The following is a 22,633-nucleotide window of genomic DNA, read 5'->3' on the forward strand; positions in this document are numbered from 1 at the left end:
GGGGAGGTGGTAAGAGGATTCCCAAGAGACAGAGTGGAGAACAGGTGAACAGGTTAAAATTAACCTTTGAATTTCCATGATGAAAAAAAAATGAAAGGCAGAAGTTAATGAACAAGTCAAAAAGGCCACACATCAGTATAAAACTCTACATATACTTAGGTATTTACTGTTTTGAATCTGCCAAATATCCATCTGATACCACACTGTCTCCACTATACAAAAACAATATTCTGCCTGGACAATCACACACATGCCCTCTGTCTCCCCTGCCCCAAATGACAGCCTTTTATGGAAATAAGATTGAGCTCACTGAAAGGGGAAGAACCATAAAATTAAAAGGAGAAGGTTAAAGAGGAATGATGCAGTGAGAAGGTTTTGTCTCACTCATTACAGATTAACATTAAAGGGTAGAGTTCTGCTAAGAAACAAACAATGGCCCATTCTAATTAACAGTAACTTGGGGTCACACTTTGATAAGAAATTCTTATCCTTGTATTATATTTACAATAGTGAAATAATGCCTAAACATTGGGTGACATGCTAATGTAACAGGCATGAGTCTGTTTTGTGTTACACTCTCACTAGTTTTGCTTCAGCTTGGAAACGTTCTCCCCTAATGAATTAAAAGATGGACAATAAAATTAACTATCTGAAAGTCAAAACTAACCAGAAACTGACTTACTGGGATGGGTTAGATTTTTTTGAAACATAAATCACCTGAAATGTTAATCTAGGATAAAGCAAATGTCATGTTTTCAATGCATTAATATTGTCACCTTACAACACAGGAAGAAAAGTTTCAAATAAGTATCTTTTACAGTCAGAATCTGTCCAATCATGATTGACCCATTCTTAACAAAAGCTTCCCTCTAGCCAATACAACCCAAATGTTTCTTTCCCACTACAGGAAAAAATTGGCTGGCGGAATGACTCCCTCCATCTCCTAGTCTTCGTGAGTGATGCCGATTCCCACTTTGGCATGGACAGCAAGCTGGCAGGCATTGTCATTCCTAATGATGGACTCTGCCACTTGGACAGCAAGAATGAATACTCCATGTCAACGGTCTTGGTGCGTAACCTGCAGTTTACACAGTTTTTAGGGCTACCAGGGGTTGAATGCAAGCACAGTTGCTGTAACACACAGAATAACCCATACATGGAGAAAGCAGTACATGTTTTCTGATTTTATATTAACAACTCACGCTGTCTTTGTCACTCTTAGAGGTTCCCACAGGAGCATGGGAGCAAGGGGGGGCGGGCATACATTAGAAGTTTGGCCTTTGTGACACAATGATCCTTGAGCTTCTCCAATTTTTCAGAGAGCCCACAGTTAGCACAAAGTAGCGGAGTCGGCTTATTCTGTTCTAGAAAGAGACTCTCAGACCACAACAGCAGTCTTCTAGGAATCACTGTGAGTGATATTCCCAGAGCCATGTCCCCTAAATTATGCCATGCGTTCATAGATCACAGGGCTCTATGGAAAGCAACTAGTCAGGTATTGCTTAGTTCATGCTTATTAACAATTGACTTTTTGACATAAAAGAAAAATGCCAGTGGCTTTCAAAGACAACTTTTATAAATAAGGCAAAATTTTCAGAACTCTCCACACATATGTCATTTGATCTTCACCAGAACCCTAAGGATTTAACTGTCTACAGACCAGAAGGCTGCCAGGCTTGCACTCATGTTGTTCTTTTCCAGGCTGCCGAGAAATCCTTCATGATCTCTTTAAAACTCAGTCTAATCACGGTGCTCCCAGAGGGCCCTTTTGGACCTCTGCTGGACCGCTAAAAAGTCATGTCTTTCTTGCTCTCATACATGGAGAACCCATCTCTTCTTCCCCGTCACCGTATGGAAATGTGTTGCTCTGTCTGTCTCTCAGGACCGCTTATTATCTCCATTTCCTGATAGTACAGTGCCCAGAAGAGTGAGCGCTGACTAAAGTGTAAAACAGAATGGGACTTAGGAGCAGCAACTGGGGAAATCAAATTATCCCACTTAACAATTGGAAAAATGTGGTACAGAGAATTTACTTCACAAAATGACAATATTATAGAAATGTAAGTATGAGAGAGAGAACCACCAGTATTCTAATACCAGACTGGAAAAAAGTTTTCAGTTTGTGTCTGTGAATGCTTGATAGAAGCTGGCAATTAAAAAAACAAAAATTATATATATATATAGTTGGTTCATGAATTACCTGCAACCATTCCTAAATTTCCCCTAACTTTGATTAATAATATTCCCTAAACTTATATAATATTTAGTCACATAATCTTTTCACATAAGAATCATATGTGAAATACTTATTAATTAAATAAGAATCCTCACATTATAATATCAATGAGGATAGACATTTTTTATCTTCCAGCCAACAATGGGTAAAGAACTGAAAAATGGATCCTTTCATTACTTTTTTTCTTTTTTCCAACTATTAAGATGTCCCATTAATCGATAAATCAGAAAAAGCAGGATCATAGAAGCACTGCCTGTTCCATGATATGACTTCATCAAATAAATGCTCAATTCGTTCTTGCTGAATGAATTGCTACAAATGCCCAAAAGCTACGTAAAATTCCATGCCTGTGTGCAGCATAACATGAGGATTCTTTGAACACTTCTATGTGCAACACTGGGGCTAGCTCTGAGAGCCACAGAATAATAGGTCCCTGGTCTTGAGAAAGCTTACACATAGGGAATTTAAATCAACAGCTCTGGATCAAATAAAAATCCACCTGTGAAGGGTTTCCTGGTGTCATCCTGACTACATACACACAGCAGTTGAAAGGTTAAGAATGTATAGAGATAAGGAGGGGCCAGCACTGAGAAATTCACTCTTAAAGCATAAGGATGCTTCATGTTTGGGTAGTTGAAAAGTGGAGATCGAAAAAGTCAAACTCAGGAAGAGTTCTATTACCTGGATTCTACTAGTATCTACTAATAAGCACAAATTACATGGAAAGCATGTACACAACAAAGTTTGCAATAGGATCATTTACTGGAGTATTTTATGCAAAACTATACTTTTTTCTCAACTCGAATCTTGTGCCAAAAGACCTTAGGCAAAAATACTCCAGAGGTGCTGAGAATATATGAACACAACACATTAGTGGGTAGGAAGGCTTACTTGTCAGTGTTCCTCCACTTCAGCTGACTTCAGTTTAATCAATAATTTTTTAGTTTAATTGTGTGCAGGCTATTTCCTCATTTGAGTTTCTACTCTGTGTAACATCCACATTTGGGGTCAAACAATAGGCAAGTTTGCTCCATGTTTTCTAGTCTTGGAAAGTATAGTCCTTCCTCAAATATGGTAATTAATGACTTTGTTATTTTTCAAAGTATTCATAGAATGAATGAATGAATGAATGAAACAAAGGAATACTGTTTTCAACTGTCCTGTGAAAATACTGCAGGATCCCATAAAATCCATAAGTGACATTGAAAAAGCAGTCAGACTAAATTCAAGAAATGGTGCACTAATGTGTCAGGTTAGACACATTTGAGCCATCAGTCTCCTCCCTCAGCAGGATGTCCCACCTGCGCCCTCACTGCTTCCTCCAATTCCAGTAAGAGTTTCAGGGCCATGACAGTCACATCTGTCACAGCCTACCAGCCCCTCCCTGAAATCTAACATTCCCTCTAAGTTCAACCTGCTGGCAACTGGCACTTAGAAGGAGAAGAAATGTGTCTTTTCCCTTGGAAACATGCTCATTCTAAGTCTTTAAGTAAATTTCAAGTGATTTCCTTAGAGACAAGGGAATATAATTCACTGCCTTGACAGGAACTCTTAGGAATTAATTGTACTTACAAGATTTAGGAAATAATTATTAAACCAATTAAGTGGGTAATGCTAATTGTATATTTGTTTACTTAGAATGATAGTCACAACCATGCCTATGAGCTAAGTGCCAAACTGAGTACTGCTCTTTGAAATAAACATTCCTTTGTCCTGGACTTTTGTTAAGATGCTAATAATCTATATGTTAATTTTAGGAATATCCAACAATTGGACAACTCATTGATAAATTGGTGCAAAATAATGTGTTACTGATCTTTGCTGTAACCCAAGAGCAAGTTCATTTGTATGAGGTAAGCAAACATAATTCGGGAAATTCCTTCAGGGCAATTATTCAATAGGAAACTTCAACATTAACTCTGAGTTTAACATATCAGTTAGATAATTATTAACACACACCAACTATGTGGGATATTTGGAACAATGGATTCACTTACTGTTCCCAATCTAGATTACAAAGATGGAGGTGCAATGGGAGTGGGGAGACTGATATAGTACAGCAAGGAAGAGTTGTGGAAATGAAAATGGTGCCTTTAAATGTGGGACCACGTATCTAATGGAAAACTAGTCTTACTTTCCCTGAACTATTTCATCTGATGAGGCAAACATTAACAGGCAGCAGAGAAAATTATGAGAGAGGAAGCAGAATTAACTTTAAATTCTTTAACATTTACAAATTAGATGCATAAAAATATATAAGTATAGACAGAAGGATATTAAGTGGAAAGTGGAAAGAAAACTTGTTAAATTGGGTCAAAAAATAACATCTCTTTTCAAGTAGCTAGATATGTAGTTCAAGTTTTTGGATAGAAGCACCAACTATAGAAATAAACTGTAGTTGGTATAGATGAAATACTGTTCATGAACCACTGTATAAACCATAAAAATCAAATGCAAATGCCAAAGAGTTCCTCGATTTCTTGCCAGCACGAGAAAAACACTATGATGAAATGCCATAATTTGGGGTACTAGCAAAGGATCTACTGCTAATGCAGTTTCACAGAAGTAAGAAGCCCAGGCCCTAAAAAATGTAGAGGAAATAGGTGTACATTAAATTGTCTGTGCTTCCCACGCACAGGTTTCAAATACCCCCATATTCGGAGTCTGATCTCCCATTCCTTTTCAAAAGACCTCTTAACTGCCTTGGTGACATTATAGGTTTCGGAAAACTCTGAGGTTTCACAGAAAGCTTTGATTAAATGTCACTCATGGCTAAGGCCAGTGAAGCCCATGAACTTGCATCAAGTTCTGTAGAAAAGGATCTAGGAGGAAATCCTATCTTGCATTTTTAATGAGAAGAGGGCATTGTACTCCAGGTGAGAGTGCCTTCTGCTGAAAACCAAGGCAGTCCCTTGCAATCAAACAACATACTTGCAGCCTTTGTTCTACTCAGAGACCATGCGAGTTCACCTGATCTGGGCATTTTCTTAAGGCTCTTTAGTATGTGATACTTATTTCCAGTGATTTTAAGTAGTAGAGTTGCAGCATGGATCAAAAAAAAAAAAAAAAAAAAAAACCCTAAGTACAATAGTAAGTCTATCTGCCTTTGATCCTGAAGGCTGGAGTGAAAGGACCATGGTGGTCACAAAACCCCCTCCAAGCAGAGCTCCATGCTTAAAAGCAAGGAAGGGAGTTGCACACAACTTTTCTTACAAGCGAAGTCTAGGAAACACAATTGACGATCAGAATATAGAGAGGTCCCTAGATCACATTGGAAATAGTCTTTAAGACTTATGACTCATTTATATGTCTCCTCAAAACCACTATTAAAGAGAGAAGAAGATGAAAACTAATGATAGAGCAAACCAAAATCTGTTGCATTTAAGTTAGTTGCATCCATGGATCGCCAGTTGCAAAGGAAATGATTTCCAAGGAAAATGCCAGATTAGAGTCTACCTCTAATGTAACAGCAGGACATTTACTTTGCCTGTCTACTAATCTCATTATGAGGCGAATTTATGTTCTGCCATGGTCTATGGTATTTACCAACCAGGCTCTGCTAAATTCAAGGAGGCATTTTCAGGTAGCCATGCAGTGAACCTAGTCAGCATCCCACTCTATGACTCTGATCCATTCAGTCTTTTTTTCATTTTGATGGATTCATCATTCCATCTGCTTTGGTGGAGGCAGGAGGCTGTCTGGTCTAAAGATAATAATAGCAACACTGCACTTCCTTGAAGCCTTAACAGGTATGAAAATGCTGATATTTTGCTTTATTGATAATGAACCCTGAAAACAGACCTATAATGGCTTATATTGCTTTGCCACTGAAATCTTAGAAGATACCCTATGTGGGTATGTTATACAACCTCAACTTTTGAAGGCCATGACAAAAAGAATATAACTGCCAAATAATTATTGAAAAATAAAAGCTGTGATAGGAGAAATCAAGCAAGTAAGCAGTGGGATCTAATGAAAATTCCAGAAGGCAAGTGCTTTATCCCAGTTCTGGCTTCAGCATAATTGTGTGCATCCAGTGCTGGCAGGGATGGGAGGGTTCAGCGGTGGCCCCCTCATTGCAAGTAAGCTTCATGGTGCCCATTTATGGAATGGAAGGCAGGGGGGAGAAATCATGATTTTTTTCAGTAATTTTGCTAAGATGCTGTAGAGTCCCATGTATGACATGTTGCTATACTTTGTGGTAGCAGATGAACAAAGATAGAAAAAATAAACAGCTTGTCTGCCATTCAATATGGCTGCAATGTGCACCCAAGACTTCAAACAGATGATTTTAAACAAACTTATTATTATAGTTTCCTGTTTGTCCAATTACAGGGTTCAAAAGATAATGATAGATAATAGAATGTAATATACTACCTGCTGCTCAGTCTAAGTACCATTTTGAATCAGGATTCAAATTACCCAAGCTCAAAAAAATTTTTTTATATCCTCTGTTGTTTCCAAGTGTTTGTTAATTTACATTAAGATAGTATCAGGCTACTAAATCCCAACTGTTTAATTTGACTAGTCTTTCCATCCTAAGGAGATATAGAGATAAAAAGCAATTAAATTAGTGTTCTTTACCACACTGTCAAATCATATTATTAATCTCCTGGGATTATTTGTAAGCTTTTCAGAATGTCTACATCTGGCTGAGTAAGCTTTGTGAAGTTAATAACAATAATTATTAGATGACTTGGTAGTTATGATGTAATGTTGAAATAGAGCACTTAGAAATGAAATGCTTCCAGTTTAATCACTAACCTCTATGATTATTAGGACAGGCTGGTGTGTGTAAAACACAGGGACAGGAAGCCCAAGCAGGCTCTTTTATCACCAAAGGGCCCTTTTCTCTGGAGGTGAAAAGCCACCCCTGCCCCCATCATCAAAGCTTAGAGGGGACTGGTGGGTCTTGCTCATCTTTCTGTTATGCCAGTTCATTATTAGATAGTAGAAGCTCAGTGAATATTTATGGAATGAAATATTTGTGACATAAAACAACTGCAATGGAACCACCTCATCTATTCCCAAATTGGATCAAATTTCTAAATATAAACTTGAGTTTTATATGATAAAGGTTGCGGGAACCTGTGCCCAGAGCAGGGGAAGTGGGGTGCCTGACCCCCTCTGCCTTCATTGGCAGCCTTGGCTGTCCCTCCTCCACCTTTCCACTTTTTCTACAGATGGCACCAGAAAGGAAAGGAGCATTCTGCATCGACCTTAGATCAGACCTTTTAGAAGTTCCAGAGCCTTCTTACTAGGCTAGGAAAGTAAAACACACTTGACGTTCATTAAACCTAAAATCAAGCACGAGAGGTAGCTACAATACACCATGTTGCTCTTGTGCACCCTGTGAAAATTATCATACATAGGTTTCCATTTTACAGAATAACCCCAGTTTTTATTTTGGCCTTTCTTTCCTCTTTTCAGCTTTGCACTGCAACATTTACACCAAAATTTAAAAGACTCAAAAGGAGGCAGAAAAGTTAGGGAGGGAGATAAAATTTCAACAAAAATTGATCCCTCTTGCTATCATTACTTGTCTTATTTTGTTTCTGTTTTATAATGGTCACTGTTGAAAGACCAAAACAATTCTGGTCTGGTGAAAATGCCTTTATCTCTGGCCTCTCTGGCCTCTTCCCCGCCGCCGCCCCCCCCCCCCAAAAGAAAGCACTGGACCAGCTGCCTCTCCTTCCCACCTTGCCCCACTAGTTTTAGCAGTCGCAGACTCTGAGCCTGGAGGGGAAAAAAATCACCATGAATTCCAATGTCCTTCCAACAGATAAGATATAGTTAAGCTGTAAAATAACTAAATTTAGGGCATGGTCTAAAAAGTTGTTATTTAAACTATAATCTCACCCTATAATGGAGTATTGCAAATTCGTGAGTTTAGTAAAAATAAAATCATCAAGGAAAAAATTTCAATTTGTGGATTATAATTGAATAAATTGTTCCTAATCCATGCCTAATGGAAAAGCATTTGGATTTCTTCTTCATTGGTGGTATATGGGGATAAAGACTGAGCAGAAACAACTGCCACCTACATTGTCCTCATTAGCAAAAACACTTCTCAGATGCAGGAGATTTGGAAATAACATTCTTGTCCTCTGATTACCTGGGCAAAATTACTGGAAGTCTTTTCCAGACTAATAAATCTCAACCATGTAAAGTCACTAGTAGTTACCCGTTAGGTTTCACATAATACTTTTCTTCTAAAGAACTCAAAGACTCAATTCAGAAATGAATACACATGGGGGAAAAGAAGAAACAGTTTTAAAGTAAGACTTTAAGGAGAAATTCTACTACATCAAACCATGTAGAAATATAAAATGGGATTACTGCAATAGAAGGCCTCAATATTTCCAGAATTACACAGCACCCATTATGTCTAGCACATTGTTAGAACCAATATGCTACTGGATGCATAAGCATGTATTTATTCATTCACTAAGAATTTCATGAGTAAGTGCAGGATTTGTGAATATAGGGGTAAGACACTGTGGCCTCCTCAAGAATTGGCAAAACAAGACTTTTAAACCAATAATTACCTAAAGTACAGGATAAGGACATCTTAGAGGTGCCAGAAAGATACTTATCGAGTTTTACTGAGGGGACAAAGTTTTTATATCTGTCAAAATTTCTAATCTTTTCTGTTCACCACTTTTGTTAGAAGGGACCACAAAATGTCAGTCATAAATCTATCTTTGATTCTGTCTTTGTCAGTCTTCCTAAGCCTTTCATTTATTGTGTTGGAAACTGAGAAAGACATACACATCTATGACTATGACAATAATAGGGAAGGTTTACTGGGAGCTTATTTGGTTGCCATAAAATTTTTATGATTGTTAAACCTCCCCCCACCACCAAAAAAAAAAAAAAATCAACAATGCAACTTGCATGTGAATGCCAACCCCAGGGTTAAGTTGCCATTGGGCTCCTGGGCTACTTTGGTGGAAAAGCATGCCAAGCCCTAACCTTAGACCACCAGAAGAAGCCTTTTAAATAAAGTAACCAGCTTGAAAGACATCGAGCAGAAAAAGCATAAGGAAAAAAGGATAGAGCAGACCAGCCCCGTGGTTTTATCTGGAAGTAAGTCACTAGGTGAATTCCCTATAAATGGCAGAGTTCTTCAAGATCAATAAACAGTTGTTCGAGCATCCTTTGCTATTGCTATTAATTTAGGTAAATGAACAATTTAAAAAATATGTATACTTGAAAAAAGGGGTATTTGGATTCTGCCCTTGGGTAAAGCTCTGAGTGGTAAGAGCAGGCCACACAGCCGCAGAATTAAAACATTGACAATGCAGCTCCATTGCAATTAGTCTCCATTGCAGTAATGACTTCACCACTTATAGTCCCAACCAAAGGGGGAAAGGGGCCCAAGGTCTGGCCAAGGCCATCGGTTTCCATGATGACAGAGTTCAAGTATGTAGCAAAGTAAATTACTATAACGAAAGCCCACATGCTAACTGCATGTTTTTCTTAAGTGTTAATATTTTGTCAACATATTTGCTTCAAATCTTCTTAAGCCATAAAACCTCCCAGAAGTAGTTGCCTGCTAATGCCTAACTCCCCAATTCTGGCTCACCTTCTACCTTCCTTCTACAGAAATGAACCATATTCTGAACCTTGTCCTATGTTTTTTTGGTAACATTAAAAATTTGTATATCCATAAATAATTGTGATTTTAGCTTACAAGTTTAAATTCATAATGTATACATTTTTTTTTCCATAAGTTGGTTTCTGACTCAATATTGTATTTTGGGATTCTATGCTTCAGTTGTAGTAAAATATAGAAAACATCATCTCTTAACCATGTTTAAGGTCAATGGAACTTAATACTTTGACAGCATGGGTGGTGGAGACAGGCACAGCCCTAATTTATTCTCTCCCACTGCTGCGCATGTTAGATGAAATGTGTGTACTGTCATGTGTTCTTTCATTCTGCAACTGAGATCACTCCCAGTTGTGCAGCCCCGCAATGCTGCAGCTATTCAAATCCTGTACATGTTTTATTTAGGATGCATTTCTAGAAGTAAAGTCAGGGTCACAGGGAAATGGCATCTTCATCTCTCCTTGGAATCCCTAAGTAGCTTGCCCCTAAGCAGTTGTAGGAGTTGCCCGCCTACCAACAACATGGGCTGGTGGCCAAACAAAACACCAAAAAAAGTTAAAATATAAAATGGGATGATCAAAGTAATTTATCATATTATTTGAAAAAAAATGGGGAAGCAGGAAAGTTCAAAGAACATAAAAATCACTCATCAGCTCTCCACTCAGACATAGCTAACCATTCTTGACATTTTAGAACATTTTTTCTTGCATGCATTTACATAGTTTAACATAATTGGCATCACACTGTATGTATTAAGTATGTTCAAATTTGTTCAATGAATTTAGATATGTGTGATCTTCTAAAGGCCCGAAAATTTAAGTTGCAGTTATATGCCAAGTAATAGCTCTTATTGGGGGGGGGGGGAAGCTGCAGATGGAATTAAAGTCATTCTACAAAATTCTGAATCTGTGGTTCCCATATTTCCAGGTGTTTGCTTTAAACTAGAAGCAAACTTGGTCGTCTCATGAACACTCCCACAACACCCACAATGACTATATATTTTACCCACATTTCCATACATGTTTATGTAATAACTGTAAAAACACCAGCAAATTATTTCTAGTGTCATTTCTTATTCCTGAAAGTACCTGCTTGTGAGGACTCTCATATCTAAACAAACGCTGTTTCTTCAAAGGCTCCTCTACATACCGGAGTCCTAGGAGCCATGAAGTGCTCTTCTGAGTGTACTCTGAGCCCCTCCAGGTACAGGAGTCCTGTTTAACTCAGACGCCCTGAGGCCTGTTTAACTCATCCAGGCCTGTGAGGGTGGTCCAAATCACAGCTCTGCTAAGGACACTCCCCCAGCGTGGGCAGAAGAGTAACTGCAGCCACATTCTCCACAGGGTGACAGGGCTTTTAACCAGCTCCACATAGCATGGAGGCTTCTCATGGGCAGCTCTTGGCCATGAGAAGAGTTTGGGAATGTTACATATTTTAGTTTTGTGCCCAGTTACCTGGAAAAGCCTGATATATGCTACATAGGAGCTGATCTTATCACATAGTTCAATTACCTTTTTGCCTCTTCAGTATTAATTTTCAAAAAGTAAACAAAAAACTTTTGAGCTTGAACCATCTGGGAACCTTCGTTCATTCACTCAGGGGCTGGCATGCATTTTTTTCATTTGGGTTGTCATATTTACCACATAAAAACGCAGGATGTCTGGCTGGATTTGAATTTCAAATAAGTACTTCTTTAGTGTAAGTCTATTACATGCAATAGTTGACACACGAAAAATTCTGGAAATTTTGCTAAAAACTGAAAAAGGACAGTATATAGCAATAGAGAATAATAGAAGAGGATAGAGTGAGCTCTCACTTCAACAGGAGTTTGAAGATAGTGGAGTTTTTCTAGAGAAAGCATGTGCAAAGGGCCTGAGGTAGTAGAAGACTCTGCTCAGTATTTTTGAGAAACTGAAAAATGGTAAGTCAGCCTGATGTAAGCTGGGATCCTGGGAATGGAGAAGAGGCAGGCTCACATCAGACCCCTCAGTCTTGAAGACGAAGGGAAGTGGTCATGGCAGTATTTCATGGGCAGCAGGCATTCAAAAACATCACATTTGTTATTAAGCATGGAAGAGATGTCACAGGTGATTAGCAAGCCACGGACCCTTTAGGGATTATGTCTGTACAGGTTTAGAAACATAACACTTTTATTTTCTAAATTGCCACGGTCCTTCCTGAGCGGACCATTTTATATTGGCTGTCTTAAACCTTGGTGCTCATTAAAATCACTGTGGGAGCTTTCAAAAAAACCTCACTGCCTAAGGCCCTACCCCATCTGTGAATCAGAGTCCCTGAGGCTGAGACCCAGGGCTCAGTCTTTCCTTTAAAGCTCCCCTGGTATGAGGTTGTGGTGGTAGGAGCTAGTTAAAATGCAGACTGACTCAGGAAGTCTGGGCTGTGGCCTGACAGAATATTCTGCACCTCTCACAGGCTCCCAGGTGCTGCTGCTGCTGGTCCACCCAGCACACTCTGAGGGCCATCCCTCTTTAGCAGTCCTCGTACATACAACTGCTTTCTATTTCCTGGCCCTCTTCATTGTGTTCCTATCAGTCATCCTTCCAAGTTTTATTACCTGCCATTTGGTCTGCAAAGCACACAGGCTGCTACTGAATCCAACATCGCTTCCCATTTTAAAACAGCTTTCTAAGGCTCTGGGACTTGCGTTCACCAGCAAAAGTCTGCAATCCCTCTCAAAAGGCGGGGTAATCTTATTAAGAAAAGATCTGAAGTATCCTCAGTAACAAATACTCAATGTAGCCTCTTTGTTCTCTAAGTCTTCATTCTCCAGTGCCTCTCTGTTGCATTTGTTTGTCTCAGAACAGTCATGCACCATGGGTCCATTCGTCTTCCCTTATCACTCTGTTACCGCTGCTGAGCAACTCGTTCCGCTGTGTGCTACAGCTTCTTAGCTGACAAGATAATTACATTCCAGGGCAGACTGAGAGAAAGACAGGTAGTGCTCAAAAGTTCCAAAGCTGACTACCTAGTCATTGGCGGCTGCAGACTTCAAGATCAAGCACCTGATCTAATTAGCACACTCCCATCGCTGCCTGCCTGACTGTGGAATGCTGACAATTGAAAGCCTGAAGGCAAAGCAGATATCCTGCAACCTAGAGACAGACATTTAGATACCTTATGCCAGAAACAATTACATATTCCTTTTGGAATCTTGGGTGTCCTAGTAACACAGTGGAGCCTGGGGATAAACTTTTGCATAATACTGGGCGCCCTGCATTTACCGATAAATAATGAACGTGAGAACCAGTGGAATAAAAACCCCACACGAATGAAAGACCTCACGGGAAGAAAGCCTTCTGATTGCCTTCACAAGGAGAACATATTTCAGCAAACCCAGTTGCCCCTAGCTCTGGAAACAGCAACTAGCTCAACAAAAGCAAGGATCCACTAGCAAAGAGCTGTTTTCCTTTGACCAGACAAATAGCACAATACAGTCCCCCAGGAAAAAAAATGTTTTTGCCTTTATGGTTTTGCTACTTCCTATATTTCTTTCCAGATGGAACCTTTCAGTTTGAAAGTGATTCAGCCACAACCCTTTATCTTCTCCTTTTGCTTTGGATAGGAAAGCATCCTAAGTCCTCCACACCCATACACAAAAATACAAGGCATTATGATTTTAACTCGCTAATGAGACTCTCACCCTCTCAATAGCTGTTGGCTTCTGTACCAGTTCCTGACATAAGCAGAAGGGGACCGGTGGGGTGGAGAGAGCTTTGGAGTCATGGCCTGTTTTTCCCATATTAGCTCTTTGACCAAGTAAGGGACTCACTTCTGCTATAACTAAGGATTTAAAGGCTAAAGAAATCAAAGAATCCTATCAGAATGTCATGAGTTTGATTATGGTAAGGTGCTATATCACACAAACCAAATACCATAGGCAGTGACCTTGTTTGGAAAAGGGGCTTGCACTTGTAATTAAGATGAGGTCACACTGGAGTATGATGATGTCTTTGTACAAAGAGACACAGAGACAGAAAGGTGAGGAAAACACCATATAACGGTGGAGGCAGAGTTGGGGTGATGCAGTTACAACCAAGGCTTGTTGGCCATCACTGACTATAGCAAGAGGAGAGGATAAATTCTCCCCTGCAGTCTTCAAAGGAAGCATAGCGAAACTTGGCTCTCATCTTCTGTCTCTAGATCTATGAGACAATACATTTCCATCATATTAAGCCACCCCACTAAGTTTCAGTATTCTAGGACAAGGTAGAATTAGCACCTCCAATTAACCCTTCTCATGCACCTCAGTGGCTTGGCCAGCCAGGAAACCACGGCAGGGTACCTGGTGCCAGCGGCCTGGTCAAGAGACCTGGCCCTAGGCCAGAGCACAGAGAGAGTGAATCCAGCTCACCTCCTGGCTAGATGACTCAAGCCAGTTAGCTAATTTTTCTGGGCTTCAGTATCTTGGTAGTAAAACAAGGATAATAATGATCTCCAAATAGTCTGAAAATTGAGAGATGGCACTGGTGGGGAGTAATGTTAGCCCTAGGTATACTTTCCCAGATGATGGTAGGAAGTAAGTTTGGTACATTTGCCCTTTTTCTGGCATTCCCACTACTTCTTTGAACCTGTCCCAGAGTGCCCACAAAGGCCATCCCAGTTGCTGTGGGTACCTCAGGATACAGGTTCTGAAAGGCAGTAAGTACTGGGTGGGGTAGGAGGCCTCAGGCCCTTTTCCATCCTATTGTGAGCTTTCTGGAATTGGTAACTGCAGCCCTTGAGGGTTTGGTACTGGAACAAGCTCTGGAGGAAGGGGAGAGATGCCAAAAGAAACAGGGTAAGGGCCCTCCCTGGTGGTGCAGTGGGTTAAAGCACAACACTACAAGCTAGTCACAGACGCCAGTGGATTTTGATCCCCAGCCCAGAGGTGACTCACATGGCACTGCAGACCTCTCCTGTCTCGCCTACTGCTCCCCTCAGCAGTGTACTTCATCAATCTGTCTGTTCTGCTCCCCGCTCTGTCTCTGGTGAATCCTTTCACTGTCTCTGCACCTCTAGCCTGTACCCTAGTTCTTTATGCATAAGTAAATCTTTTTATTTAAAAAAAAAAAAAAAGAGGGGGGTGGATAAAGTGAGAGTGAAAGAGGGCCCAACCAGTGTATCTCTCCTTGGATCCTATCCCAGCTAGAGAAGCCAGGTAGAACTACTTACTCCTGTGGCCAATTCCTGAAAGATCTGAGATTCTAAGAATTACCTGCACTTTCTGCCATTAGGTGACATTTTATTACCCAGAATCATCTTGACAAGAATGAATGACTATATGCATTTGCTCCATTCAGAACAGTCACACTGTAGGTCGCTTTCTGCTGGATGGATATTCCTAGGCATGACCTAGGAATCATGTTCAGTGTTAGCTGCTTCCCGATGATTTTCCAAGGTAATTTGACTTTTGCTTCAAGTAGGTGGGACATCATCAGTTCTTTACATTGTAGGCATTCTAGTGGGTCCTTGCTGACATCTCAGTTATGTTTATATTTCTCTAATGATTAACAATGTTGAACATTCACATGCTCGTTTGCCACTTATACATCCACTTTTTATCAAGGTATCATTTCCTTGTTGATGTGTAGGAAGTGTTTAGATGTCCTAGTACTGCGTCAGCTGAACGCTTTACAGATATTTTCTCCCACTCAATGGTTCCTTTCATTCAAAGTTAGGATTTCTTTTTCAAAAGAATTTTTTTAAGTCCTATTTATTAACTTTGTCTCTTAAGAGTAATATTTTGAAGTCCTACGTCAGTCAGATGTTTTGGTACCCCAAAGGTTAGTGATAAAAGTTCAAATGCTGATTATACTTTTAGAGGCAGAATAATGGCTGGGCTCCAGTTGAAGGGAGGGCCCCAGGGGGGCTGGTTGGGCCCTCTTTTATGATCTTGGGACTAGGCACACTTATGTTTTAAATACTCATTGGACTAGTTACTTGTACTCTGTGCCTGTACTGAAATTACACTGCCGTTAAGTTCCTAAAACAAAGAGTGTGAGAGCGCATAAGAGGGAGAGAGAGGTGGATATGAATGTGCCAAAAGGACCCACCAACTGAAAGATAATGACAGAAAATGTTTTGAGGTATCAGAGGAAATGCTTGTGAAAAAAACACTATAACATCACAAGTTCTGAATCTACATAGGCGAACCTTTTGGCTAATATATTTTAGCAAAAACACTTTTAGTTAAGTATGGTTTAAGATCAGAAGCATTAATGTTGGTGAATAGTAGAACTGAAAAGGAAACGGCCCTGGACATAAAATCTCTTGATATGAGTGAAGCTTCACCGAAAGAATTAAGCCTATACACAAACAGTAAGGTGCTCAAAATACTTGCTTTTACAAGTCCTTTATTAAAATGCTGCCAGCAGATATGTGATGCCAACTTCTGGCTCCCACCCTCTGCTGAGGGGCATGGAGGAGAGTGCTCTGTGAAGGGCGGCTAATGAGTCTGAGACTACAGAAATGTCACAGGAGTGAGACCTAGGGGTGAGTAGTCACCATCTAAGGCAGAGAGCACATCAAGATGGCCAACAAGGACATATCGATACCAAACCATATTTCAGAACACAGCCAAGCTCTGAAACTAAAGATTTCAACAGCCAGGAAATGCAGGGGAAAGGCTACATCAGAAGTGATCGCTTCTAAGGGAAGGATGGCAGTGAGCACCAAAAGCAGCTGAAAATCAGCCAGGGTCCTCAGCCTGAGTCTCTCTGAAGAGGAAACCAGCCAACTGCCTGCCCACAGCTGACTGGCGCAGCAGTGATGTGTCTACAGCTTCCTTTGCATTCAGCCAGGCAGGAGTGCCCACCTGACAGCTGGTTTCTGCAGACATTAAGATGCACTGAACTTGGACACATTCTCTGAGAGGAGCCCAGAGGATACAGGTGTGAAGTCAGGAGCTTTTCTCTGACCCTTGTGATGACTGGTCTCTAAATGACCCCCATCACCTTTCACATGCTGTCCTTAAAGAGTAAATTTCCAGGAAGTAGATGCAATTTGTTGAACTGGGAACAGAGTACACAAATAAGTCGGGCTTTAAAGTGAAGGAATTTAAGAAAATTAAGGCAATCAGAAAAGACTAATCTTGAAAATATGAGAAAAGAAACCTCAGAAACTTCTGGGTGGTCTTGTGCAGAAGGGAAAATACCCATAATTAGACTAATCCATGGTCAGGTAGAGGGAATTCCAACCCATGAAATTCAAGCCCACAAATAGGTGTTTGCATTTCTAATCAGCTCACGTAACATGGTGTTTTCAAAGCTCACCATTTCTAATATCCAAGAGTCATCTTTTAGTCACTATGCTGAATGCAACGCATTCCGTCAGGAAAAAACCAGCCTCTTCCTGACATTAAATATGTTTAATCAGGACGATTTATACTGGCACTTTGGGCTTTCATGAAAGAAAGGCATTCTTACATGCTATTTACAGTAATCATAATACTCCAAGATTTAAAGTGTAGTGTTTTACAGTGTTTGACAAGGAAGTCAACTTGTCTGTGTTTTTACTTCGTTACAGTGTTTTGGGGGGAATTAGTATTCAGAAATTGTTTTCCTGTACACAACAGAGTTAACACTAGGTACAGCTTCTGGCTGTGCAACTCCTTTACACACTTGCTCCAGTGCAATCAGTAAATGTGATTAATGTTTAAGTGCTTGTCCTAACAGCTAAAGGCCAAATCACATGCAGGATCATAATTATACTCTAGGAAGTAGGTGGGTTTGGCTTTAACTGAGAATGAACCCAAAATCTGGAAGCTACTTGAACTAATAGTGCCTTTGTAAAATACCCAGTACCCTTCCACATAAAGGAAACCAGGACATTTTCCAAAGATAGCTGTTTGGTGCAATGCTAAGAGCCTTGAAATTCTTTTTCAAAAGGATCTAAATCTTTCTTTGCCAAGTTCTAAAGGTTTCCTCTGACTTCTCCTCTGGGACCAGTCAAATTTACACACATTCCAGCTCCACTTGAGTGCAGTTCAAGTTCCTATTTAGGTATTCGCTGTTAACCACAGGTCTCATGCTTCATGGCTCTTTTGACATGTGTTTATTTGAAAAGGTAAGTCTATGAACCGGGGTCTTCCTTGTATTTGACAAGTTCTACCTGACTAAGGGAAACAGAGGGAGGCCCCCAGCTCATAGAGTAAGGGGGGATCATTACCTGGACTATTGCCCACCTCTCCATCAGTAATAAAACTCAAGTGTCAAGGCAGGACAACTGACTCTTTCAACAGTTCAGATTTCCATCAACTTCAAACTTAAATACAATCATCAGAACTCAAATAAGCAGAACATTACAAAACCCACAAATTAAAGCCAAAACCCATTTTTCCACAGAAAAGCTAAAAAGGACTTGAACTTTAACCCTGGCACCTAGCAAGTGCTTAGGACTCTTAGCGCTCTCACTTCATTTATTCCTCTCCTTAGTTACCTGTCTTCATTTATTTACTTAATATCACAGTGATAATTCATGTTAATTATTCATTCTAATTTAGTTTTGTGTGTTTTTAGAAGCTACTTAAATCTTCTTTGGGATAAAAATGAATATTATGTTTGAACTACAGGAGGTGCCCTCAATCCTTCACTCAAAGCTTGTTTACTCTTTTCTATGTGCAATTTTAATAAATTCAGTCATCTGATTTCATAACACACAGCAACTTAGAAACCACAGCTGACAAAAGCAGTGATCATCTCTTGATGTAGCATAGCATATTAAGCCTATTTAATTGATGTTGAAAGCAACAGTAAATGAATAAATGAGTAAATTGTTAGGCAAGTGGTATCTTACAGCTTCACAAGATAGAAACTATTTAAAAACAAATATAAGCAGCAAAATCATTTGGGCTCCTGGCCTAGTTTACACTGCAGATGGGGGAGAGAGTGCCTGGGAAGGAGACCTCCCCACAACAAGTTTGAGTACCATCAGGGTATCTGAAAACTAAATTAAATTCTGACATTTTCTAACTAGGGATAGTGTCAGATCTCACAAGTTAAGGGTTCCATTACGTTCCACTTAAGACACCAGCCCCAAGTCCAAGTTATCATCAGAGTTTCCAATGGCCCAACTCCTTGGATTTCAAAAGATAGTCTAGGTTACCTCTTAGCTATACTTCTGATCAGCTGGATATAAATCAGATCCCTTCTATGGGGGCCCATTAATTTGCTGGAGCAGCTAACAGAACACAGAGAACATTTTACTTACTAAATCATCAGTTTATTATAAGGCTGTAAGTTAGAAATAGCCAGATCGAAGAGGTGCATAGCACAAAGGTAAGGGTAAGTATGCAGAGCTTCAAAGCCCTCAGGGAACATGCCATCCTCTGTGTGATCAATGTCATTCTCCCCAAATCCTCATGTGTACACCAAACACTGTTCTTTTAGGTTTTTATGGAGGCTTCATGATATTGGCATGATTGACTCAAACATTAGACATTGCTGAATGATCCAATCTCCAGACCCTCTCCCTTACTGAAAATTCCAACCCTCCAATCACCTGGTTGAGACTCCTGGCAACCAGCTTCCTCAGCTGGAGCCCCAAAATTATCTATTAACATAATAAGGCATACCTTTATCTCTCACCTCAGGGGATCCTAAGGGTTTTAGGAACTCAGTGCCAGAAACTGTGACTGTGACCAAATTTGTATTCTTATTATAAATCACAGAAAAACATAGCAGTTTGGCCTACTGGACATGGGTGTGATCTCTATGATTCTTAGAAGCCTTTGATGGTACAGAACTTATAGTTACTATATTGATATGTTTGGCTCTACTATTTCTACAAGAAAGAAGTCATAGTATACTTGAAAGTCTTTTTTAAAGTGTACAGGGCATATCCTTGTCTTCTTAAGCAACTTTCTGTTTGATAATAAAGTTTAGAAATATTCAATTTAAAGGAAGGATAATTTTAATCTAGAAAAATTCCCTTCTTTGCAATATCATCTTTCCAGACTCTGCTCCAAAACTGGAGTATTGAGGAACCAATATTTTAAATTGACTCAGGTGGGAAGGATATCTCAGGAGAAGCAATACAGGTAGAGAATGCTGACAATACAGAGCAAGGTTATCCCTGACTTAGTCATGATGGGTGGCAACTCCAGTGAACCCTAACAATGTGCTGGAACTCCTGGAGTGTGCTCCTGGCAATGTGGGAGTGAACACCAAGCCTCCAAACAATTCACCACCAAGTAACTGCCAGTTAAGAACCTGAATTGAATGACTCATAGAACAAGCTGGTCACGGTGACCAGCCTGTATGCCAAACCTTGCTCCACATCTTACAAAAAAAAAAAAAATGATAACAATAATAATAATAAAAATAAATTTTCTGGTAGTATGTGCTGAGTATTTTGGACAAAGGATGCCCCATCACCAGAAAACATTCTATAAGCATTATCATCCTCATCATTTTATTATTGACTTGATTCCCCTATTAAGTAAATCACAGCTGTCAACTAGGGCAGCCACAGACACTAGATTTCCCCAATGACAGTTCTGGCCAATACTTGAGTACAAGGGGAAGGACTGAAGTTTCAAGAGAATGCCTATTTATTATCAGAAGTCTGTTTTCCCAGTTAAATGGAAGCCACCTCAGCTAGTAGGCTGAACCCCACACTTAACTTTCTAATTACAAAGATGGATTTTTTTGCTTTGTTTGCAGAACTATGCCAGACTCATTCCTGGAGCTACAGTGGGGCTACTTCAGAAGGATTCTGGAAACATTCTCCAGCTGATCATCTCTGCTTATGAAGTAGGATTTTTTTTTTTGCATTTTTTTTTGATATTCAAAAACTAAGATGTTTTAGGTAAATGCACTCCCATTTATTGGAACAGAATGTATATCTAAAGAAAATATCTGCATTAATGACACCAAAATTTAAATTCTGCTCACTTCATTTGCAGCTAGTTTTCCTGAAAGGTTGGGCAGAAGGTGGAAAACAACATAAGCCTAATCAGAATGTGGAGATTGTTTTGATAACAACCAACCACAGAGCTGTCACTTGCAAAATTTTAATTCTATCAGAAAATATTCCATGAGTCATACAATTAAGCTCCCCTCTTCTCTCCCTAAAAAAAAAAAACTAAGTTTAAAATGCCAATGAGGAACAGAGCTTTGTGGCTTAATGAGACCACATCATAAATCTAGTACAAAACACCAAAAGTACCCAGAACACACCACTTTGCCACCTTTGAGAGCCAGAGGAATTTCCCATTGTTTTTATAGACAAATACACACACACAAATATATGCATATATATACATTTCTGCCTTGATTTTGTAAGTTATTACCTGAGGAAAGACTTGCTTCTTTAAAATAAAATATATCCCCATAAGGTTGCTACATTCTTTTTCTTTGTTCCCGTTTGAGAACTCATTATATGAGTAGTGGATGGTTAGTTACCAATCCTTTTATTTCAGTTCCTAAATATCAACTCCTCCTTTTGGCTTTTACTTATAGGACATACTTGCATACAGGTGCACAACCTCCCACCCCCAACACACACACACACACACACACACACACACACACACACACCACATAGAAGATGAAGTTCTAACCTAGGACAGGAATGAACAAAGCAATTTTTATAAATTGGTAAAGCTGCAAATATTTGCCCCGATCAGCAATTACATAACAACAAATGAATAGCATCCTAATTTTGAGGTTTCTGATTGCAACTTATTGATCCAAATGTACTTTATGCCAATATTTAACATATACTGAGCCAGTGTTCCTTAAATAAGTGATATTTCAGAGTCATTTGGGAAGATTTTTAAAAAATAGGTGTGTCCAGATTGTTCTCAGATATTTTAGGATGTTAAGACAAGGGAGGTCCATGTATTTTGAAATGATGCTGATGTCACCCCACTAATTTGAAACTCCCCGTAAGGGGGGAAACAAAGTATTGCTTCTCAAAAACTTCCTTAGAGATTAAATACAGATATGTCCATTAAAATTATAAAAGGGTTTTTTTCTCCCATTCATCCTCAGAAACTTCAGTTTTCTTAATTCACATCAAAAATTAATCACCACATTAGCTCATGCTTGAAATTCTTCCAGACAGGAAGCTTGTCAACAAAACACTATAAAAACCTTCCTCCCTCTCATGCAGTAATTAAAGTTTTAATGTGTGAAATGAAATAAAAGCACATAGCAATCCTTCATGGAATTAGAACTTTTCTAGAGTATTTCAGTTTTCTTTACCCCAGCACTCTCAAGTGTCCGGCCACTACCATGAAAGGAATTCATCAAATTAGTAAACAATGAACTGTCAAAAGTATTTCCCCTCCTGCCTGAACTGTCAGATCCATGCCACAGCTTGCTGTCAGTCATGACTCATTTTATGGTCCTGAATCACTCGCATAACTTAGAGCAGTTGAAACTGAGGCAACATTTGAATTGAATCTTGTGTCCTTATTTTACTGTCTCAGAGATACAAAGAAATGTCTAGATACAAAACAATCTTGTTTTGGAAATTCATGGTTCACTGCGAGAAGTAGGTGATATATATCTTGGAACGCATTCAAAATATTTTTTTTGGTTATTTTTAAATAGGTCTCATTTATTTTTTAATTTTTAAATTCTAAAAGGACTTTAAATATAGGGATCTGCAGACTGGATTTCTTTACAATTTATGAGAAGAGAAAGGGAAAGTATATATTGAGAGAAAACAAAATGCTTCTGATTTGTGGGCAAAGGCAGGCAATTTGTTTATATTTAGTAGCTATGAACTTGAGCTCAGTATTTTATATTGCGATCCATATTGATGTTAAAAAATCA

At 39.3% G+C, this 22,633-nt stretch overlaps 1 protein-coding gene across 4 annotated transcripts in view; it reads left to right on the forward strand.

Moving 5' to 3' along the window:
* Positions 1-22,633, forward strand: part of ITGB6 (integrin, beta 6) — a 105,616-nt gene that overhangs the window by 52,969 nt on the left and 30,014 nt on the right. For all 4 annotated transcript variants that reach the window (XM_012728619.1, XM_012728622.1, XM_012728627.1 and 1 more), the window contains 3 exons: positions 908-1,069; positions 3,994-4,089; positions 20,513-20,602. In XM_012728619.1, coding sequence (XP_012584073.1) covers positions 908-1,069; positions 3,994-4,089; positions 20,513-20,602 — 348 coding nt within the window. The remainder of the gene's footprint in view (positions 1-907; positions 1,070-3,993; positions 4,090-20,512; positions 20,603-22,633) is intronic.

The sequence above is a fragment of the Condylura cristata genome, unplaced genomic scaffold, assembly GCF_000260355.1.
Source record: "Condylura cristata isolate star-nosed mole 26May11 unplaced genomic scaffold, ConCri1.0 scaffold00002, whole genome shotgun sequence".
Taxonomy (NCBI): domain Eukaryota; kingdom Metazoa; phylum Chordata; class Mammalia; order Eulipotyphla; family Talpidae; genus Condylura; species Condylura cristata.